Source organism: Triturus cristatus, chromosome 7, assembly GCF_964204655.1.
Source record: "Triturus cristatus chromosome 7, aTriCri1.1, whole genome shotgun sequence".
Taxonomy (NCBI): Eukaryota; Metazoa; Chordata; class Amphibia; order Caudata; family Salamandridae; genus Triturus; species Triturus cristatus.
Window position 1 is genome coordinate 1,479,415,650 of NC_140590.1, and position 23,373 is coordinate 1,479,439,022.

Below are 23,373 nucleotides of genomic sequence, written 5' to 3' on the forward strand. Positions count from 1 at the left end.
AAGCTGGAAGTCTGAGCAGAAAGAAAAAGAGTTGAGAGGATAGGGCACAGGGTACTGTTGAAGGATACACTTCAGAAAGGAGAGGTGGAAGATGCTAGTCGAAGAACATGAAAAAGGATGCACAGTAGAGTGAGGAAGAAGACAAGGCACTGGGCAAGGAGGAAGAGAGAGTTAATCTTTGTGTAGGGCAGGAGGCAAGAGATTATGGAGGAGTGAGGGTTACTGGAAAAATGTGCTGCGAAATAACAGCTACCGAATGGAGAAGAGTTACACATAAATTGAACAGAGATGGGAGGGAAACACACTAGAAGACATACACGTTATGCAGACTAATCTCTATAAAGTGAATTTATGTAGCATTTTTCTGGAGTGAGGATAGAAAGGGAGAAGTATAGAGAGAGTGGAGATAACTGTGGAAGAAGAACACTAAAGGAAGATGAAGGAAAGCCAAACAATGGAGCAATGAAGAAACAAGATGGTTAGAAACTTTGGGTAGAGGAATACAAATAGAAAGACGCCAGAGAGAAAAAGAATTGACAATAAGGGGAATATAGGAGAAAGCAGACAAAGATGTGAGAAGAGAGAGAGACTGTTAGACCGAATAGAGGTGAAAACAAAAATATTACAGAGAAAAAACAAAGAAGAATGAAAAAGAGAGTCTGTAGAGATGGTGGTGAAATGAAAAAGAGTAGGTGAGGGGACTGAGAAAAAACACCCTCAGAAGAGGAGGATGAATAGGTGAGCAAAACTAAAGGCAGAAGTATAAAGGGAACCGTATCTGAGTGGAAAGATGTATTGTGAAGTAGTAAGCGAGACACCTCATGGAAAATAAGTGAATAAATGTCCACTTGCACAGTTCTTCAGTTGAGTATGAGATGGGCTTATGTCTGCACAGGGTCTGCCGTCATCACTCATCCCAGATACCATGCTTTCTCTGCAAAGTGTGTAGGACCTGCATGCTTTATAGACAGTCGACGGACTTGTACGCATAAATAAGGAGGTCCCCAAAGTGCCTCAGTTATATGCAGTATTTAACCTTTTTTTGGGTTGTTACAATATTTAGACAGTTAGGGGCATATACTCAAGGACACATCGCCGATTTAGCGGCACTTTACTGCCACAAAAGTGGCGATAGATTTATCGCCCTATTCACAAGCCTGCGCTAACATCCAACATCGTCAGTTTACCTGAGATAGCAGGTGCTAAAAAAATCGTCATTGGCTGACAGCGACAACTAACGCTAATCATATGCAGAGTAGGCGTTCCCGTCCAAAAACTCATGATAACAACACTTCGCGATATTCTCAACGACCAGCCAGATCGGCGATGCGGGTCAAAAACAGGCGATAAGGCACGTTAGCAGCAGGAACTTAGGACCTGCTTTTTTCTGGTCTTAAGTAGGGCGAAAACCTGCAGTAGAAAGGGAGTCCGGCCCAGAGCCACATCTGAAGACCAGCTGATGCCATGGAGCTACTAATCATGCAGCTCGGAGACCCAAGAGGGCCACAACACCCACTGCCACCACCCCCAGGACCACCCCCCGGACTACCACTGAAGCAGCACAGAACAAGACAGCAGAACTTCCGAAAACACACAAGCCTCAGAGATTTAATGCCAGAGGATGTCATTGCCCACTACAGGCTCAAAAGGACAACCATCCTCCACATCCTGACCCACATTGCCCACAGGCTGACAGTACCAACACAGCGGACAACCAACATCCCTCTGAAGACAAAGCTGCTGGCTCTGCTGCACTTGTTGGCCTCTGGTACCGTCCAGCCAACAACTGCCAGAGTCAGAGGAGTCTCACAGCCAGCCCTATCAAAGTTCCTCACACCTGTCTTGGATGCCATCATCAGCTTGATACCCCAGTACCTTCACTTCCCCCACACTGCGCAGGAACAGCTGGAGACCAAGCGAGGCTTCTACGCCATAACTGGCTTCCCGCAGGTGTTGGGGGCAATTGACTGCACACATGTCCTACTTGTGCCCCCTGCCTACACTGCACAAAATTAACGCAACAGAAAGCACACGCATTCCATCAATGTGCAGGCAATAGTGGGCCACCGGCGACTGTTCACTAATGTCGTCCCCAACTTCCCAGGCAGTGTGCATGACTCCTACATCTTCCGTCATCATCCAGCGCTTCCGGGATGGCGCCTATGGAAATGGACTGCTCGTTGGTAAGTACCAACGGAACACAAACACACACCTCAACTTTACAATCATACAACTCACAACAGTGGGAATGCACACGAAACAAAATCACATACAACATGCTAAACAACTTGCCCACCTACCAGACATGACAGCACAAGTAACTGTGGTAACAGGGGCCAGACATGCAGACAAATCATCCACAAAGGAATACCCCTCTGCCACACAATTGCAGAATGTGGGGAGAGGTGGGAACCAAGAATGTGCAAAGGAGGCAAGTGACCCATGAATAGGAATGTACAAAATGCCAAGTGTGGCGGTGATGTGCTGGACAGTCTTGAGTATGCAGAGTACAGACATGTCCATGTGGACATATACTGCTGGTGTTTGTAGTGTTGCGGACAGTGGATGCAGCCATGTTACCTCAGGCAGTAGGGAAGACCTTGGACATGTAGCTATGTCGCCCCCCCTGTAAGCGTAAACGTAGTGTGCTGGGCCGGCGTACGCCAGTCTAGCATAGGAGTGTGTATAAATAGCCAGGAGCTCTGGGCGTGGTTCACTTCCGAGACAGCCACCAAAGTAACTACTGCGTCTGTCTCTGTGTACGCCATATCCTGACCATAGGCCTACACACACGTGGCCAACCACCTTCAACAGACAAATCTACACCGGCGACGAGGTGGCTACATCACACGCCACCCAGTGCACATCTGGTCATCGCCTGCAGGGGCATGTCTGCCAGGGCGGGCCCCTCACTCTGCCACAATGCCGCTGCCATGACCTGTGGTGCCTGTGCAATCCTGTGCCCCTGCTGCACCCGAGCCCGCTGGTCCCCAGAACCGTCCGTCACCCAGCGGTGATTACTCGCCCCTGCACTCCCAGGCCTCACTGCTCACCTGCCACCACCGGTGTGTCTCCAAGAGGGCCCAGCACGTGCAATCTTCAAGCCCGAGGCCTGTTAGCTGCCAGCCTCCACAGCCGATTGCTGGCTTTCAGCGCACCAGGCCCCCAGCGCACTCAGCGGCACCGCACCACGGAGTTCTGTGTGCTGACTGCTCCCTTCGGCCTACACTGTGGTCCAGCAGGTCTCAGACAAATCCATTCCTGTCCGCACCAACAGGCCTACTGCATCATCACAGGCTGTACACCCGATAAGCTCTTCAAGTGGGTCTAGCTCAGTGCACCACAAGTCATCGTCCAGCCTCAAGGTCACGGTATCATCGCAGACTGCACACCCGCTCAGCTCTTCAAGTGAGACTAACTCAGTGCACCGCAAGTCGTCGTCCCGTGGGGTTACCCCACAAGTCCGCCTCCAGCAGCCAATAGCATGTCATTGGTAATGCCACTGGAGCCCTTCACAGTCACGGGGCCACCCCCTTCCCAAGCAGGCCGCTGGAAAGCCTAGGTGGAACGTCCGGAGATGTACTCCAAAGCGCACAACATCCCAGCACCGCGGCGGCGGACCGCGCGTAGGCATGTGAGGAGTGTGAAGAAGTGGTCCGGGCTCTGGGTGTGGTTCAGTTCTGGGCTCAGGGCGTGGTTCAGTTCTGGGCTGGCCACAAAAGTGACTATGGCGTGTGTCTCTGTTGTAGTGTCAGCGCCACCCGGCCCTTAATCGACAATGTTGCAATGTAGCATGCACCTGGAGGGCGGGCTCAAATGGATAAATAAAAGAGCGCAAGACCGCTCGGGGTCTTGGCTCATACATGTCAACTGTTGTGTGTGTATCTTCATTGCTGCAGCATAAGCCAAAGGACTAGCCTCAATCGCAGCGTGAGTTCAGCCAGGCCTGAACTCTATATCTGTGTCCGCCCTATCCTTACCATAGGTCTACACACACGTGGCCGCCCACCTTCAATGGCCCACATTACAGTGTTGTTGTCAGGCTTGCAGACATGCGCAGACAGGCATGACAATGGTCTGCCGTAGGACTGCAGGTGATGCAACCACGCAGCGCGCACAAGTAAATATGCTCGGGGGGAGGGAGGAGCAGATGTCAGGTTACGAAATACACATTGATACCGCACATTTGTCAGAAGCAATACATGGCAAACATGAATCCAAAGGTTGCACAAATCACACGCCACACAACTTGTGAGTCTGCCAACACAGCATGCAGAACCACCAATTTACACTAATCTCACTTACCTCTCACAGGTGATCAAGGATATGCACTCTGCCCGTGGATGATAACACCCCTCCGAGCCCAGAACACCCCGCCCAGAGGCAGTACAATGTGGCCCACATATGCACCAGGGGTATTGTTGAGCGCACATTTGGCATGTTAAATTCACGTTTCAGGTGCCTGGACATCGCAGGTGTAAGACTCCTGTACAGCCCAGAAATAGTGTGCAAGATGATAATTGCATGTTGTGTATTGCACAACATATGTGTATGCACCAATGCCCCATGGATCCAAGTGCCAGATGCAACGGAGGATGATGAGGAAGATGAGGCAGGTGGACCACACCCCACTGCAGCTGCAGCAGGAATAGCTCGAAGGAACGCAATCATAAACAATTTCTTTGCATGAGCATGTCACATTGTGACTGTCCTTAGCAATCATGGAACAGTACAAAATGACCAAATGAACAGCATGTGCAAATAAATTCATTACAACACACATTCCCTGTGTGCATGTCAGTCCTCTGGATTAGCACATCACTCTGACAAGTGTAAGTGCAACATTAAGTGCTAACAATCTCACAAATAGCAAATAGATGGTGAAGATGTCACCTCTGTGCAGAGAGGCTGTTTAGGGTGTCACATATTCGAAATGCCATTTCAGGGAGTCAAATGTAGTATGTAATCCCATTCATCAGCGTATCACATGTGTACAAAAACATGACATGAAGGCTGTAATTGGTGTTCAAAAAAAGACAACAGGGTGTCATTTGGGGTCAGATATGAGATTTTGGGTGTCATGTGAACTACCCTGATGCAGAGATGCATCCTGTGACTCAAGTCCCACAACATGAGCAATATGGACGTAAGGGGGATGATGTCAGGGGTAACCCTGGGCGTAGCTTGCGTAGTAGCGCTAGGCGTAGCTACACTAAGTGCACTTCGCACTACGCACGCTATGCATAGCTACGCGAACTGCGTAGTGCGGTAGGGAAATGCTGTTCACACGGATTGCACAGTGCCGGATGCTTGTCCGCACTGTGCAATCATTGCAAACGGCATCTTGCACAGTGCAAGTGGTCATTGTCTGCCGCTCGAGTAGATTTGTACTCGAGCTGCAGCTTTCTCAATGCGGAATGGTAGTTTCTCATCGTGAGCGGTCGTGAGCATACGCGACAACTCGCAATGAGAAACCTGACCTCCCCGCGTTGAGAATTTCACTGGGAGGTTTATTTTCCACGCTCGCGAGCGGCAACTTGATGTTGCTGATCGCGAACGAGGAAAAAGTCTCACTGGGATGTTGATTTTGCTAGCTCGCGGTCACCAACTTGATGTTGAGGACCCTTTGCAAGCAAAAAATTCCCGCTACGCTACACGTTTTTGCACTGTGCTGCATGTAATTCGCATAGTCCGTAGTAGCACAAACTACGCATGCTCCGCGAACGTAGTGTAGTACTACGACCAGGGTTAGTCAGGGGTTGTTTGCGCACGTGGATTTGTCAGAGTGTGACCTGCTCCTTTACGGATGTGGTCCCCACTCGGCCACCTCAGTATTGTGGCGTGCACCATGTCATGATAATTGGACTGCAGCCATGCTAATCGTAATGCAGTGTCACTTGCATTGTCAGTGTGGCTCATGGACCCACAGCTTTGCTGGGTTCAGCACAGATGCACGGGTTTGTTGTGAGATTAGTGATGTGTGGGGAGGACCCCCTCTGGGCACTTTGTTGACAGGGCCCAACTTGCTGTTTCTATGTGTGCTGCAGTATGCCAAGGAGATCAGGGACATGATCCAGAGTCATTGTGGGTGTGCACTGTGCTATACTCAATTGTGCATGTGTGCCATTGTGCCCATCTCCCCCCGTCCCCCCAGTCCTTGGTCGTTACCCTGTTGCTGGTGGGTCAGGTCAGGTTGAGCAGTGTCCGGTCCCCCAACTCCTGCCACCGTCTCCCCACTGATGACTGTGGACACCATTTCCTCCATCTCATCCAGCTCTTGCTGTGGTGCTGGACTCCCACCTCCAGTCTGCATTGCTGCTTTCCGGTTGTTAGCGAGTTTCAGCTTGGTTATGTGCTTCACCTCATTCCCAGCGCTTCTTGGCACTTCACTCCAACTGCATTCACATTGGACAAGATGGAGTGCCATATTGCATTTTTAGTTGCCAATGACACAGTGGAGGTGATGAACAGTTGTTGGTGGTGTTCTATCACCTCCGTAATCAGGTTCTTGTTTTCCTGCAGACTGAATCACGGGTTCCTCTTCTTCTTCTTCTCCTTGCCCTTCTCCTTCCCCGAGGTCCCTGGCTGGTCCTCCGGGGGTTTGTGGGGTTCTGGTTGGCCTCTGTAGTTGCTCCAGCTTCCTCCATGGTGCTTCTCAGTTATTTGGGTTTTTTATTTTTTATTTTTTGTTTTGCAGCTTTTATATTGAATTTTCCTGCCTGACATGGGAATAGCATTCCTGGCGCTGCTTATTTATCGCTGATATTTTTATTGCTGTTGGGCCCATCGTAACTTTTTTCACATTTGGCTTTCCTTTTCTATTGGCATCCTGGTAATTTTAACTCAGACATTTGATGCGTTTGGGGAACTATCGCCTGTTGCCGGCGGGTTGAGAATACGCCGATAACCCGGCGTTAGTTTCCTGTGATAGACGGCGTTATGTAAAATTGGGTTAGCCTAGGTTGGCGATGATTATCGCACGTTCTTGAGAATATCCCCCTTAAAATGGAAGCTTATGAAATAAAGCATCTGTATATTTTTCAGTTTTTTAGAAAGTGTCACTCAGAGTCACACATAAGATCTGGAAATGCCACAGGTAGTCACACTAAAAGCATGAACACGCCACTCCTAATCAAACTGAAAACTTGACAGCTCTGACAATATATGACATAAATACACATACAACACAGAAGAAAACTCTATGCCCAGATGGAGGATGGGATGGGCTCTCTTCTGTTTTCAACATTGTACAAAGGACTCATATTAATGGTTAATTTTGTTTTGCAAGGACAGTGGCATAGCAAAGGGGTGGCGGGGAGCGGTCTGCACCTGGCGGCACAAGTTTTGGCCGGGGTTTTGGGGGCGGCAGCCTCCCCCTTACATGTATTTGCTGCATGCTGGCAAAAGCAGGACTCACCCACACCTGCCGCTCTTCCATGCTGCCGCCGTGGGCGGCAAAGGCAAGAACCGCTACGGGCGGCAAAGTGTGTTGCTATGCCACTGTGCAAGTATGATGCTGTGAACTTGACTGGAAATTAGTTCCATATCCATGGACATTCCCAGGGTACTAGTCGAAGTGTGAATGAATATGGAGGGTTAATGAGAGCCCTCAGAACTACTTACTTAAAATAAATTATACTTGTGGTCCAATGTGGCAGAAGAAATCAGAGATTCTGTATTAGATGCTTCTCTTCCGCGATGCCCTTGTGACGGATTGTCCATTCAAGCCACAAAGCACTTCATGTTTTTTTGCACATTGTATCGCACTTTGAGCCTGGTTTTATGCCCTATTTTATGTGAAATTGATTTTAGTTCACATCATTATTTACTAAATCTAAACTCACCTCTTTTATGTTTTGCAGTTATCAATTATCTTTCCTCAGTCTTCAACGTGATAAAGAGAAAGATATGTGCGAGTTGATTATGATTAATCTGCAATCTAGTGAAATATGAAATTTTTATGTGAACGCAAGCCTGCCTACTTGAAATGAATTATCGTGTAATTGAAATATCTATAAGCTTTTATCTGAGTATTATCATTACAAAGTGCGCTTAGTGTTCTTAATCAAAAAATTACATATTTTTGAAAATGATGATGCACATATATTTTAATGTGCTTGTATGGTCATACGCTGACCAAATAAAGAATATTGACTGACTGATTGACATTGTACGAAGGATTTATATTAATGGTTAATTTTGTTTTGGAACTATGAGACTGTGAACTTGACAGGAAAATAATTCCATATCCATGTTCATTCCCATGGTAATAGTCGAAGTATGAATGAATATGGAGTGTTCATAAGAGCCCTCAGAACTACTTACTTAAAATAAATGATACTTGTGGTCCAATGTGGCAGTAGGAATCAGATTCAGTATTAGATGCTGGTAATCATTTAGAATATGGGCATATATCGAAGGTACTACCTTCACTGTACAATCTTCTCTACTAAGGCCTGTTGACCTCTTCGGTCTTCCATATTCTTTGGTTTGCCACACTCAACCGCTGTTGGCAGAGTTAAGTTTGTAAACTGGAACAAGATGGTGGAGGCATAATGTGAATAGGAGTACACGTGCCGGGTAAGGGTGATCTTAACTAAGTTTCTTACTCTTGTATGATGTAGCATTCATGACAGATCTATAACTGTTCCACAAAGGGCATGATCACTGTGTCAAGTTACTCCATGACGTTAATAGGACAAATTCAATGGTATTTGAGATGCTTCCAGTCGTCAAGTTCCCACCAGTAGGAAGTAATGTATTTAAATGGTACTATGTTGACAAATTTGACAAACTGAATTGGGATCATTATTCATTATGGTGTTTTTTGAAAATATTAAGTTCTTATCTCTTTCTATTTTAGAGGAATATAACCACAGAATAATGCATTGAATACATTCAAGTTCTAATTATCTGATTCTATAGTTTTCTTTTTATTTCCAGAGAAGAATATGACTGATTGATCTAAATGAAATGTACATTCTGGATAGAGAAAGACTGAAAAAAATGGAGACTCAATACAGATTCAAAGCACAATAAAAGACAATAAAGCACCACAGCGGTTCATAGGTAAACCCTATCAGGATGTTCTACATGCTAGAGAAACAGAAAAGTGAGAATTTCCGAGGACCACATTTCAAAACAACTGCGTCTTCATCAAAGATAAGAAATCTCAAGCTCACCATTGCACTGATAACTCTGCTCACATAGGTGGGATTATTTCTGTGTGTGCAATCTAAGGATGGTTCCTTGCAGTGCTCCAAACTCTTATCCAGAATGGTGAGACACAAATCCAGAATTTTGTTTTCAAACTAACAATAAAAAAAATCACATAAATGTTAGGAAAATAATTATTTAGCTTCTTCAGAAGTATATTTCTGAGCTCTTTCACTGTCACTAAAGTCCTCCCTTCAAGAATGGCTCTCATATCATAGCAGCCAAGCACTAGTACTGCTCAGAGATAGTAGTCAGTAAAAGGGCAAGCTGGCTGAGTGTATAACTGGAAGCAAAACCTATTCTATAGAGAGTTAGAGAACCCCTGCAAAAGGGAGTAGAGTAGACCAAATATCTTACGCTTATGCTACCCATGAACAACAGTATAACAGTTCCTTTTATACTCTGTGCATCCCAAGAGAATGTGATATATTTGAAGACCATGCAGATTAAAAGGGGAAATATAGAATACATGCCTACAGTGTATCATAAAAGCAGAGAAACGCATAGATTTAAATCAATCAATCTTATTGCAGCTTTATGACCAACTCGGACTGTAATCCCTAAACCAAATCTTAACCATAAATACTGCCCTGAGCCCTAATCCTACACCATGACCCAAAAGCCTAACACTCATACTATTCCTAAACCAAAATCCCAAACCTAATCACATTTCAATGCTTTAAATGCCATATTGACTGCTACCTGGGAACTTCAGTGAAATACATTTTCTATACTTTATATCTGGTTCTTTTAAGGTACCTCATACTTTTACTTTAGGACAATCATTCAAGTATTTGTACCTAACTTTTATTTATCTTTAACCGTTTCCTAAGCTCTACCAAATGTTTGTAGCTATTATCATTCTATACCAAATGAGAAGGGATGGCTCTTTTGAAGAGATTTTATTTAGCAATCTAATGTCTGTATCTTCTCGCTGTACTTTATGTTGGCGCCTGGAAAATATCCACAGTTTCATATTTTCTATCTGACTTGTCTTACCAACGTTTTGTTGAATGATCAGAACGTACCTGGCCAAAATTCCATCCTAGCTCTGTAATGTACTTATCATGACCCCGGTAGATAATTCCTGAGTCATTCAGAACATACTCCTTCCTTTCGACATCGATGGACATATAGACATCATCATCTGAAAAAACAAGGCGAAAATAATATTGAGATTTTCCAGGGATCTAAAATGTATGTGTTCATTTTATACAACGGTTTTCATTTTTTTCCACCTGTGTGTTATTTCTTTCTTATTGTCTCCAAATCTTTCTTATCTCTACAGTTTGAGTCTGCAATTCGTTTGCCCCATTTCCATGTAACAGTCCCACCTTAATTTATGTAGTGCAACAGAAATGACACTCTCTAGGAATATGAGTGAAGCCTAGTGCAGCATATTCTAAACTGGAGACACAGGGAACTAAAGGAGAGTATGACAAAAATAATATCCAGTTGACAAGCAATTTGCAATAATAGAACTAAAGCACAATGGGCCCAATTCACAAAAATTAAATGAGACAAAAGTCTAACTTTACAACCTTCGGTATCCACAAAGGGCATTTGCTACTTGTAAATGCCCTATGTGAATACCGAAAGTCGTTAAGTTCAACTTTTGGTAAAAATGCCGTTTGTACATACCAAAAGTCGTGTAGTTAGACTTTCATTTCAGTTTACTTTTGTGAATTGGGCCCAATATATTTTAAGGACAAAAACAACCACGTGACTAGTCTCCATATAACAAAGTAAAATAAGCGACATCAAACAATTACTGAAAACTGGTCATCGAGTAGAGACATACAAATGACAAAATGTCTCATTATTTGTTTTGTTTTTTAAATTTGGCAATACATTAACAAGACATGTAAGGGTATTTTTCACCACTTGGGTTCTCGTTAAGTAAATATTTGCGGTAATAGCACATATTAGTAGTAGCTTTATTGTAAATTGATCGCCCAAACAAATTGTTTTAAATTGGAACTAAGAGACGCAGTATAATAGTGATGATAACAGCTGGTTTTCCTGTGCAATGCTACTATATCACTGCAACTGTAATGGTGTAAATTGAGATTATAGTCCAACAAGGCTTACGCATCCACTTTCGTGTGCATGTGCCTATATGCAGGTAGTTTGTGATGGTCTATGTGTTGTCACGGTTTGCCTTTTCTGTTGCAATTAGGTTCAGCCCATTCAGTGCGCCTAGATTTGTTTGAGCATCGGTTTATTGACGTTTCACTGTTGGTGAGTCTCCCTAAATATGTTTCATCCATGGTAATCACATGGACTGCACAAGTTTACCACCAGTATGTTCCTTTTAGGAAAAGGCCACTGCAACTCAGCCATGGTACATGTGAACACGTGCACATACCTGTGCACATGATTGTGGGCTGCGAGTGTAACACTATCATGCGCAGGCCGGTAACAGCACACAAGTAGCCTGGCACAGAGGGGACTCTGCAGGGTTAGACATTTACCTGAGATAGGCCTTATAACATTAGTGGGTGCTTACAGGTAACGTCAGTATGATATACTGTCTTGTCTGCAGTTACATTTTATGATATAAAAAGGGGGAAAAGTGCCTTAGAGTGCAGTTTTGCTTCACTTAAGTCTGCAAAGTCCCATGAGGTTTTAAACTGGGGTGGAAATGGAAATTGTGCACCTAGTTTATATTTGCAGGTCCCTAGATCATACATGTACATCTTATGGGTCATCCAGATTTGTCATTTTTCTATGGCTCAGCTCAAGATCAGAGCCCAGACCTTTTGTAACCCAGCTGGACGAATTTAATTACAGAGGAAACAAAGAGCACCCCACACAAAGGTAGTAATACACAGTGCTTACCTCCGCTCCTGCAGAGAAATAAATGGGAATGAAAATGTGCCTTTGTTAATTACCTGTCACACTGTAAAAGGGCTGGGGACAGCCCAGGCCCACTGAACAAATTAGTATGTCCATACAAATGGAGCCAAAGCAGGGGGCCTCTTTGAAGCTTTGATGGGAAAGGCCTAGCAGTGATGTTAGCTAGGAGAAGAGCTAAGACCCCAAGAGCAAATGTGACCAGTGACTCCTGGATGACACCATCCTGAACTCTCCCAGCATGCTGTGCAGGAGGGTTGGGACACGGGTGGAGAGGTGTTGTGGAACTGTAGGTTTGGCCAGGGATGCCATGCTTCTAGAACCATCCAGACCCTTTTAAAAACTCTTGCACAAGGGAGAGATAATGCTGTTTTGGTCTGTATGTGCTTTTTGGTGCTGGACCACAAGACTGCGACAGCCCTAGCAACTGGAAGGAGAAACCTGCTGATGCCAAAAAAGACTAAGGGCTCTGCTCCAGTTGACCCCAGAACTATTGAGTTCTTACACCCCCTGAGGACCTGTTGGGGGAAATATCTGGACTTCTGCGTACAGGGACCAAGATCAGGAAGAAAACTGGCACAGAGAGACTGTGGAACGCTCCCTGTATTCTACACCACTTTTAAGACCAGGCGGCCTGCTTGAACTGCACCTGGTGGCAAGAACTCACCACCCTGTGTAAATTGCGCCCATGATCATCCAAACCAGCCCAGTAGGTCACGAGTTATGGCCTTTTAAAGGTTGGTGACCTTTGACTTTTCTGGGAAACAGGGCTCATGGAGCTCTGCTCATGAGCCGAAAATAACCCTTGAGTGGGCCAGGACCTAGCAGTTGGCGTAAGGAGTATCTTTGATTTTTACCCAAGTGTGGGGCATGCGCGGAGCCCCCAACTGAGGCTTATTCCTGCCCCGGGGGTACCCCAATCTGCCTAGGGGTCCAACCCAGTAAGGAAAAGGAGGCATGCTGGAAAATAGCCCTCTCTGAAGGGTCACCCCAAACTTTTTGCCTTCCTCCTCCTCTTTTTGCTGAACTCTTTTTGTTGGCATTAAGACTCTGAGCGCTTTACTACTTCTAATCAGTGCTGAAGTGCATGTGCTTCTTCCCTAAACCTGTGCGCTACTGGTGTACACCTGATTGACATGTTTAATATACTTCAAAATCCATTGTAAGGTGGTATACCATATACCCAGGGCCTTTAAGTTTAAATCTATTAGTGGGCTGTAGCACTGATTGTGCCACCTACAGAAGTAGCCTTTCAAACCAGTCTTAGGCAAGCCACTATAGTGCTTGTGTGTGTAGTTTACCGCCACTTGGACTTGGCATTTAAAACTACTTGCCAAGCCTTAACCTCCCCTTTTATAACATGTAAGTCACCGATAAGGTAGGATCTAGGGAGCCCCAAGGGTAGGGTGCTACGTAAGTAAGAGGTGGGACATTTACTGTTATGTTTGACATGTACTAGCAGTGACAAACTGCTAAGTTCGTTTTTCACTACTGCGAGGCCTAACCCTCTCATAGGTTACCTTTGGAAATGACCTTATACCTTTTTAAGTGGTAATTCCTGATATGAGAGGAGTAACTTTTTTCATGTTTTATATCTTTGGATTGGTAATCATAAATCCTCCTTACTGGTGAAGTTGTATTTAACACTAGTGTCTGGAAATGCTCCTTTTAGAAAGTGGGCATTTCTCTGCACTTACTGCTATGTGTGCTTTATAGGCTGTCTGCAATCCACGTCTGGGCTGGGTGAGAGCTACACTTTGTGCATTTCATCTAGAGAACCATAAACACAGGAAGGATAGGAGTGCCTGAGAAACCATCTACATACATCTGCATTCTGATGGCCTTGCCTGGGCAGCATAAAAGGGAGGGACTAACACTTCACTTCAATAGGTAGTCTTCTGTCCCCACACAAAGGGCTGATTGACACCCTCAGAGGTAGCCTGGCAGGCAGGACTTGGAAGAAAGGGGGACTTTGCTGAAGTAGAGCTCGACTGCCTCCAGATGATCTCCAAGGGCTTGCTGGCTTGTCTCCTGTCTAAGAAGTCTCAGGGTCATAAAGGACTTCCTTCCCCCCCTCTATGCTGTTGCCTGACTCTGACTCTCATGAGCGTTGCAGCCAAGTTCCACAAAGGCCAGAGCGTTGCTCTACGACCTGCAGAGGGACCCTACAAAAGTCAGCGCTTCACTTCTGACCTGCACTGAGAATTGAAACGGTCAGTGGCCGGCGCTGATCAAAATTGCCGTATCTGCTTTGAACACCGCTGCAGAGCTGCAAGAAGGCTTTCCAGTGCAGCTCTACTGTGATGCGCTGCCATGGTCATAAGTAGTACCCCAGTGACCCTCATCAACACCGTGCCACCCGCCCTCATCAGCTGGAGCAGCGCTGTTTTCTCCATTGCAGGCGGCCCCTCCCAAGAGGACCAATGACAAGGGCCCTGCCTACGAGGCCCACTAACTCCCCATCAGCTTCCTCCATGCCCCAGACTCAGCGCTCAGCGTTGGCAATGTCCGTTTCCCCTGTCTGCAAAGTCGTGCTCAGCTGAGTCTGTGGAGTTTTTATAGCTGTTCTACCTTCTTTCCCAAGCGGCTCGAAAACATGCGATTATCCCGGTCTCAAGTGACTAGACTTACATTTTTTACTACAGTTCCCCTTGGAGCACTGTCTTATTCACGACACTGTGCAAATAACTATTCCCATACCCTGATCGGATATGTTTCATTTTACCCCGGTCTAGCAGGATTGTCAGTAACCTTTGAAGCGTGAAGCTACGTGAAGCACAGTATTTTCATTGACACTTTAGAAGTTCATAACTTGAGTACTTATGGTTGAACTGTTGTCTCTTTTGTTTTGTTTTGTTTATAATCTAATCACTTATTTTTCTAAACCTGTGTGGAGTTTTTTTGTGGTGTAATCATTGTGTTACAGAGTGTTTGTGTTGAACACATACTTTACACAATACCTCTTTAGATAAGCCTGACTGCTCTGGTCAAACTACTAGAGGGTGAGCACAGGCTATCTTTTAGTGTGTGCCAGCTTACCCTCACTAGAGTGAGGATTCCTGTCTGGCCTAGGTGCATACCTCAGCCAACTACGAATTTCATTTCTAACCGGGAGCACCATCTTGCCCCCCAGCAGCAAGAAGGAGCACAAGACCCCATCTCTAGTCCGGGAAACTGGGAGAGCCTAAGCCGCACATGGCTGCTCCAACTGCCAGTAGGAGCAGGAGACACGCTGCCCTGTTGCCAGAAAGCTTTTGATGCTCTCAAGACTGCCATGTGTACAGCACCCGTACTCCAGGCGCCCAACTTTGCTAAGGAATTTATTGTCCAGACAGACGCTTCAGAGCATGGGGTGGGGGCTGTTCTGTCACAGATGAATGAGGAGGGACTAGACCAACCTGTAGCCTTCATCAGTAGGAGGTTACTTCCACGGGAACAGAGGTGGAGTGCGATCGAGCGAGAGGCATTTGCTGTGGTCTGGGCGCAGAAGAAGCTGAGACCATACCTGTTTGGGACTCACTTCCGGGTTCAGACCAACCACAGGCCCCTCAGGTGGTTAATGCAGATGAGGGGTGAGAATCCCAAGTTGTTAAGGTGGTCCATTTCCCTACAGGGTATGGACTTTACGGTGGAACACCGCCCTGGTACAGAACACGCCAATGCTGATGGTCTGTCCAGATTTTTCCGCCTTAGTGATGTGAACCTCCCAGGGGATGGGTAGTTATCCCCACATTTCAGCTGGAGGGGACGTGTGTTAGACCTGGCACCATTGGCGTGAGTCTCCCTTCCATTTTTTCGCTGTGTCTCCTCTGTTTTTGCTGGTTATAGATGCTCTGGGCGCTGCGCCACTGCCATTCAGTGCCACAGCGCGAATGCTCCCTTTGTAAAGATGACATATGAATTGGTACATCCATGATTGGCTTATTTGGTTTACCTGTTAGTCCCTAGTAGCGTGGCCTGTGTGTGCCCAGGGCTGGTAAACCGAATGCTGCTGGTGGGCCTGCAGCACTGGTTTGTGCCACCCACAGAAGCAGCTTGTAAAGTATGTCTCAGACCTGCCACTGCAGTGTCTGCGTGCAGTCCAGAACTGCCATCTTGGCTGTGAAGTGCACCCACTTCCCAGCCCCTAAACCATCCCTTGGCATCCTGTAAGTCCCCCTTATGATAGGGCGCATTGTATGTGTAAGGTAGGACATGCCCTGATGTATGTAGCATGTCCTAGTAGTGAATTACACCCCATTTCGTTTTTCACTACTGTAAGGCTACCTGTTCTCCATAGGCCAGAATGGGAGGTCTGGGCTATTACATTCTATAGTCCTAACTGACCCACAGAACATGGTAGAAAAACGAATCTAGTATGCCTGAGCTCAGAATGTTAAAATACATCTTTTAGTAAAGGCTATTTTTATATTCTGTGTTTGAAACTACCACTTTTAGAGTATAGGTACTTTCTTGCCTAAGCCTTCCAGTTTGCTCTGCTATGATGTGTATTGGCTGTCTGGTTTTGGAGGGACAGGGCAGGCTGAGTCAGACCTGGGTTGAATAGAGCGACCTGCCTTGGTGTGAGGGGAGGGGTAGCTCCTGCACTTGAATAGGACTGTGCCTGGCAAGGTGAATGCTGGCTCCACCTCCCACTGTGCGTCTGAGGCAGACCCCCTCTTTCTGAAAGGAAGGATGCAGCCTGATCAACAAAGTGCTCCAGGGCTGGGCAGAACTGGTTCTGGCTGGGTTCAGAGACTTGGGACCCCTAAGAACAAAGACCTTGGGGGTATAAATATTTGTGCACAAACCCCTACAATTTGTATTGCTCCTGGATAACAAGAAGAACCTCTGTCCGTGGGACTACAAGAATCTGCAGGAGAAGGACTGTCCTTGTGCTTGTGTGCGGTTTCTGGGACTGGCCTGCAGCTGTTACTACTGGACTTCAAGAAGAGGAAAAGAACTTTGATTGGACTTTTATTTTTGTGCTACAGCAATCACCCAAGGTCTAGGAGAGAGCTAGCCTCCGGCTGGAGTCTCAGGCACATCAGACTCCACCATCAGCCTCCTGTTTCCTCCCAGCGAGGATTACTATCTGCTGGTGAGGCTCCTGTGTGTTCCAGGGCCTCTAGTTCTACTGCTGAGAAGAGAACGCTGAAAATCGTTGCTAACCGCCATTTTCCCCGCATCGAATCCGGATCGTCGCTTCCTCGCGGAGTGCCATCTTTGTCAACGCAGCAAGATCGCACACGCAACAGGCTCGGTGCATCATCCTCCCTTCGCGGCAAGGATTTCATCGCATCATCGGCTTCGCGTGAGGAAGTTTGTCGCTTTGTCCTGCCCGCAACCCAGCGCATCATCCTCCCTTGCGGTAAGGATTCAACGCATCGCTGGTTAGCGTAAGGAAATTTATCGCTTCAACGCCTTAGCGACATTTTTGTTGCTTTGCTCCAGGAACCAGATACTTTGTGAGTAAAAGGGTCGCAGAGACCACTGCCTTGAACTAAACATCATTTTGTGCATCCTGAACTATTTTTCCTTGCAGCATTTCTAAAGTAATTATATTTTTATAGTATTGTGGATTTTTACTGTTATTGGTCTTGTGATTAAGTCTATATAAAAATACCTATTATTCATAACTACTTGAGTGGTGTCCATTTGTAGTGTTCCTCATTATATTACTGTGTATGGTCATAAATGCTTCACACACTGCCTCTGAGATAAGCCTAGCTGCTCGTGCTACGTTACCACAGGGTTGAGCAGGGGTTGTCAAAGGGTGTAGGCTGCTTACTCTGACTTAGGAAGAAGGGTCCCTACTTGGACAGTGGCCAGCCATTGCCAACTAGAGACCCCCATTTCTAACACATGTAAATTACAACTTTTCACAAAAATGCGAACAGTCATTGGCAACTACGACAGTAAGCGAAACGGAAACTTTGCAAGACTTTGTAAAACATTTGAAGAGCTGTGTCTAGGAACTGCGGCCTGCTTTGGGCATTCAACTCCGACAGGGAGCTGATCAAGTGGGCCAAAAAAGAGTTGTAGGACTGTTACCTTGTCACCAAAGCAGTCTCCAGTCCAATCCCAGGCTCTCTGGCCTGCAACCTTTGAGTGTCAGGGTTCGGTCTCCTAGGCTGCATATCAGCTGTCAATGGAAGTCAAGTGATTAGAACTACTGATTTGCCAAGGGGAGGCTACTTCAGCTTTTGCGGCACCGACACAGGAAGTCAGCCAACTGACTCTTGGAGTTCACCTTTTCTGTCTGGAGCTCAGGGATGACTTTTCCATGAGCCAGGTACCACAGGCACAGTTCTCTCTTTGATAGCCCAAGGATTAGCAGGTGCAGTCCAGCGATTGGAACAGAAGGGTAGTCCATCGTTTGCCCTTCTCCAATGCAGATGTGATCCAAGTGCCAGGGGTGCCATATTAATTTCCAGAAAGAGCCCTCAGGGGAAGGCTCCAATGGGCTACCAGATCCCTTTCCATCTGATTATACCTTCCTGTGATATGTGGCATCTAGTTATCCCAGAGTGCAAAAATCTGCCCACTCCCAAGATGACAGCACCCCTCTCTTGGTGTGTGAACTTTAGTAGCCCAACCTAGAGGTGTGGTCATCTGAGGGCTACAAGCCCATGAGAAAACCAGTTTGCAACTTTCTTTCCTTCTCTGTCCCCAACACTAGCCTAACTACCAGAACAAAAGAGTAGCACCCTCAAGTGTGTCCACTATTTACCCTTCAAAAAGGACACCCCCTTTGAAGCTCACCTTTTGGGATCACACCCTGATTGGCTTCCTGCCAGGGAGAGAGTCCACCTCTTCCAATGGCAGTCCTCTATTGTTTCCTTTGCTGAGAGTCAGTCACGCCTCTCCCAAGGAGTGTCAGAAGGTTGTCTTGTGGCCAGCATCTGCGAATGGTCACTGGAAATCTTGGCCAACCAAGTGGCAACTTTGTATAGTTGCCTTATACTTAAAAGTTACATTAAATTCTGCTTAAGCATCAAGTTGGGTTTACTGTAACAATTATTTTGATAGCTTGAAGTACCAACATTAGCAGTCCAGTTCAGGAGTGAGCACAGCCGAGTTGTCTGGGTGTAACCCTATACTGGCCAATGGAGCTACTAGCCTTAACGCATTAAAATGAGAATTATTTTTTTACTGTTTGGACATATACAAATATATGTTCATTTTTCTAATAAACAGCGCACTGCCTTAGGATTCAATGGGCCTACTATAGGGGTGACTTACATATATTAAAAGGGGAGGCACAGACTTTGTCATAAGTTTAAATGGCAAATTCAAGTTAGAAGTTTCAAACTGCTCTACCTTTCTGTAGAGACAGGCTGGGAGACATATTATACTTTGTCACAGTCAGAGTGGTGCAATAAGTGCTGCAGCGATGAGTGACAACTTAACTTACAGGCCATGTATACCCCTGGTACCATATATTAGGGACCTATAAGTGAGTTAAGTAATGCCAATTGGGTATAAGCCAATCACACATTACGCTGTAGGCCTCAGTGCACTTTCGGAGTGGAAAAACCAGTAGCAGGAGTCCAAATTCTTGGGGGTGATCATGCAAAAAGAGGCATTTTGTTACAAATAATATCGATCCGTATGTCTCCACTACAATTCTGCTAAATTGTTGTTCATATGGTTTAGATTAAAATAATCTCATCCATTTATATCTGGAACACCAAGACTAACATTTGTAGTCAACTTCCACAATTAGGAAAACAATCTTTAGTTACCTAATTAGTGTGTCTGGACTGCAATCTCTTGCTGGAGCAGTGGTGTCCAAAGTGTTTAGAGGGAACCGTTGCTTATGTAAAATAGCAATTTAGCTAAAGTGAGCATCCTGAAAATATGGCATGGATCCAGCCCTCCTCGATCTACTCTGAACACCCCTATGTTATAAGCATCCTCATACACACATGCTTCAAATAACATAAAAAAAGCCTGACTGACTGTTATTAATATAGCCTCCTTTTAGTTTTTTTTTTGTAATCTTCTTAAACATCTCTATATGTCAAGGTATGCCCAGACGTGGGTTCCTTACTCACTTTGCCACTGGATTCAAGCTAGCCTGGCTGATGAAGGGTGCTACCCCGAAACCGGTCACAGGATGCTTGTTTCCCATCCAGGGAAGACATGGCTTGGAAGTTTGGGCTGGACTGTACTAATGAGGGTCGAGACTGATTTGCATGTAGCTGGGTCTGAACTGAGGTGGCGAAGTTAGCTAAAGAACGATGATGGATTCAACACAGATCTGTGACTGGGGGTGAGTGTCTGAAAAGTTTCAGCGCTACGTTCATCATCTCCTTGTGTTTGCTTTGTTCACCCTAAGTTGGCAGGATATGCACCGATGTGGGTCCCTTGCTCACTTTGTCACTGGATTCCAGTTAGCCTGGCTGATGAGGGGTGTTACCCCGAAACCGGTCCCAGGATGCTTGTTTCCGATCCAGGGAAGACATGGCTTGGCAGTTCGGGCTGGACTGTTCCCATGAGGCACAGGGTCACGACTGATTTGCATATAGCTGTATCAGAACTGGGGTGGCAAAGGTAGCTAAAGAATGATGATGGATTCAACCCAGATCTGTGACTGGGGGTGAGTATTTGAAAAGTTCCAACACTCCATCCATCATCTCCTTGTGTTTGCTAAGCATAGAATATAACCTTACATTGAACTCATTGAAATAGAGATCATTAACTTAATTAGTATTTATCCTGAAATTCTGCCCAATATGCAGTCCTCCTTGACCTATGTTGGGCATCCCTGTTCAAAATGTACTCTCCCGTAATACCATCTATAGCAGTGCTTAATTTGAGCAGGTGGTTTTCGGTGTTCGGCATGGCCACTTAATTGCCAGAACCTGCACTTATGACAGCTGCCACATTGTGATGCTGTTTATGTAATTTAAAGATGAGCAGAAAAACAGTTGTTTGTTAGTTCAATACAAATAAAAAAAAACAACTAATGTCCGCCACCTAAGTGATTCTTAAAGCTTTGGTGGACTCGAACAGTCTGAATTGTCACACTTGAAGCAGTGTGATGGTTGGTAGTTGTGTAAGTACAGTGACAATGTCTGGTGCAAACTGTGGTGGTCACCTGAGGAGGGCCCGACACTTATTATATTTCCAAATTAAGCACTGGTCTATAGCGTTCTGATCTAGTTAAAAGAGGTACACATATTGCTAAAGACAGGTGCACGGTCTACCATGCCACATGCCAAATGTGGGAGTGACGGATGTGATGAGAGCTGCTGATATAAAGGAATGCCACGGAGCCACACCACTGTATGTAATGGTGGACATGTTGAGCAGCGCGCGGTTAGCGCGCGATGCTCATGAATATAATGTTATATTAGTCATCGCGCGGTTAGCGCGATGATATTCTAGGAATGTTAAGTTGTGTTTGGTAGCCTGTGTTCATTTGAATGTGGGCCTGACGCATGGAGCGTTCACTGGTAGGGATTCGATGTCGGTGTCCTAGTTGCCGTTCGTTGACTGCCCTGGGAGGACGCTCCGTGTGTTGGGTGGAGTTTTACCAATAAACTTGGAGAGTCATTACTTGAAGATTGTGTGCCTGCTCATCTTTTATTTTTTTTTATTGATTTTATTAAATCAGCATCGATGATAACAGACTTACAATCACGGGAAGAAAAGAAACAATTGTCGTTCAATAAAGAGTGAGCAGAGACCAAAAAAAATAAAACAGTCAAACCCAATTCATTACTGGGGCCCATAATACAAACCCAAATTCTTTTCTTCATATACCTTTATGATTATATAGAGCAATTTCCAAATTGTACAGGGATAGCAGTTTGGCTTTCCATATAGAAAAAGACGGTGCATCCGAACTGAGCCATTGAGATGTAATACACAAGCGGATAATGGCCATACATAGAAACAAAAAACCTTTCTCAGGGGTTGAACGCTTTCTGCTATTAGCCCCAAAATCATACCCAAATAGCACTAATTGAGGTGTAATATCGACAAAGACTCCTAGACCTGAGTTCAGAAAACATTGTATTTCTTTAAGAAAGGGGGCTAATACAGGACATTCAAATATCATGTGCACCAGGTCAGCAGCCCTCTGAGTGCATCTGGGACATAAATCCCCCCCGATTTGTTCCCCATTTAGCTATCTTCACTGGGGAATAATATAAATCAAAGATAGCCATATAACATTGGCTTTTAAAGCTACCTGAGAATATAACAACATCAATAAGGTTCAAAACTAATTGTAAATCAACACCTACTATCCCCAGCCGCCTGTCCCAGCGTTGCTCAAAATGAGCACGATCGTCCTGTTGGGTTGCAATTATAATTTTAGACAGTTGAGAAATCTTACATCTCCCTTTTATACATTCCAAGATTGGATTCTTTTCCAAACTGATCTGCCCTCTTGAGACTAATTTATCTAAAAAACTTCGAATTGGAGATGTTTAAAAAAGTCAGTACGTTGCAGCCCGTACTTCTCTTGAAGTTCAGAAAAGGACATCAATTGATTGTTTAAAAAAAGGTCCCCAATAACTCTAATCCCCTGAGTGTTCCATCTCCGCATGGTTGTATCACAAAAAATTGTAGGAAGTTTCCCTATTGTTCCTAGGGGCATATATCGATTATATTCCTTTGAGGTAAATAGTTTAAGCACTTTTGACCAAACTGCAGCCGCAGCCCCCAAAGTCTTAAAACGAGTTCTTTTGTAGTAGCTGGGCTCAAAAAATTTAGAAAATAAGTATTTGGCTTCTGGCCCTATAATAAGCTCATATATGGATGGTGAAGAAGCAGTGTCAAGATCTGCCTGAGTACCAAAAAATAAAATCCCCATGTGTTGGAGCATCGCCGCCCAAAAATTAATACTGAAACTGAGGGATGCTCAGTCCCCCCCTTGCCCTAGGTAAAGTAAGTTTCTTAAAAGCTCTCCTTGACCTCTTATACCCCCATATAAAGCGAGAATACATTCTTTCTATTTTTGTAAAATATAAGTTGGGTACAAAAAGAGGAATTGAGCGAAGTAAATAAAGAAATCTCGGAAAAACCACCATCTTAATGACATTGCACCTGCCATAAATAGATAGGTGTAAATAATCCAAATTTTCCAACATTCTATTGGATGAGATTAGAATTGGATCCAAATTAAGGCTAACAATGGTTTGTACCTTCGAAGCAATTTTAACACCCAAGTATACAGCCTCTGAGACAGTGTTAACACCAGGAAGAGGACCAGTACTGGTAAAGAGAACTTGCGTCTTGTGTAGATTCAGTTTGTAGCCGGATACAGATCCAAATTCCGTAGTCAGAATTTCAATACGTCTCATC

General features: G+C 45.3%; 1 protein-coding gene across 1 annotated transcript in view; it reads right to left on the minus strand.

The window, feature by feature from the left end:
- Positions 1-23,373, minus strand: part of LOC146812214 (protein-glutamine gamma-glutamyltransferase E-like) — a 354,915-nt gene that overhangs the window by 134,601 nt on the left and 196,941 nt on the right. The window contains exons 6-7 of the mRNA XM_085619244.1: positions 10,245-10,363; positions 9,183-9,311 (exon numbers count right to left, since the gene is read on the minus strand). Of these exons, the coding sequence (XP_085475370.1) occupies positions 9,183-9,311; positions 10,245-10,363 (248 nt within the window). The remainder of the gene's footprint in view (positions 1-9,182; positions 9,312-10,244; positions 10,364-23,373) is intronic.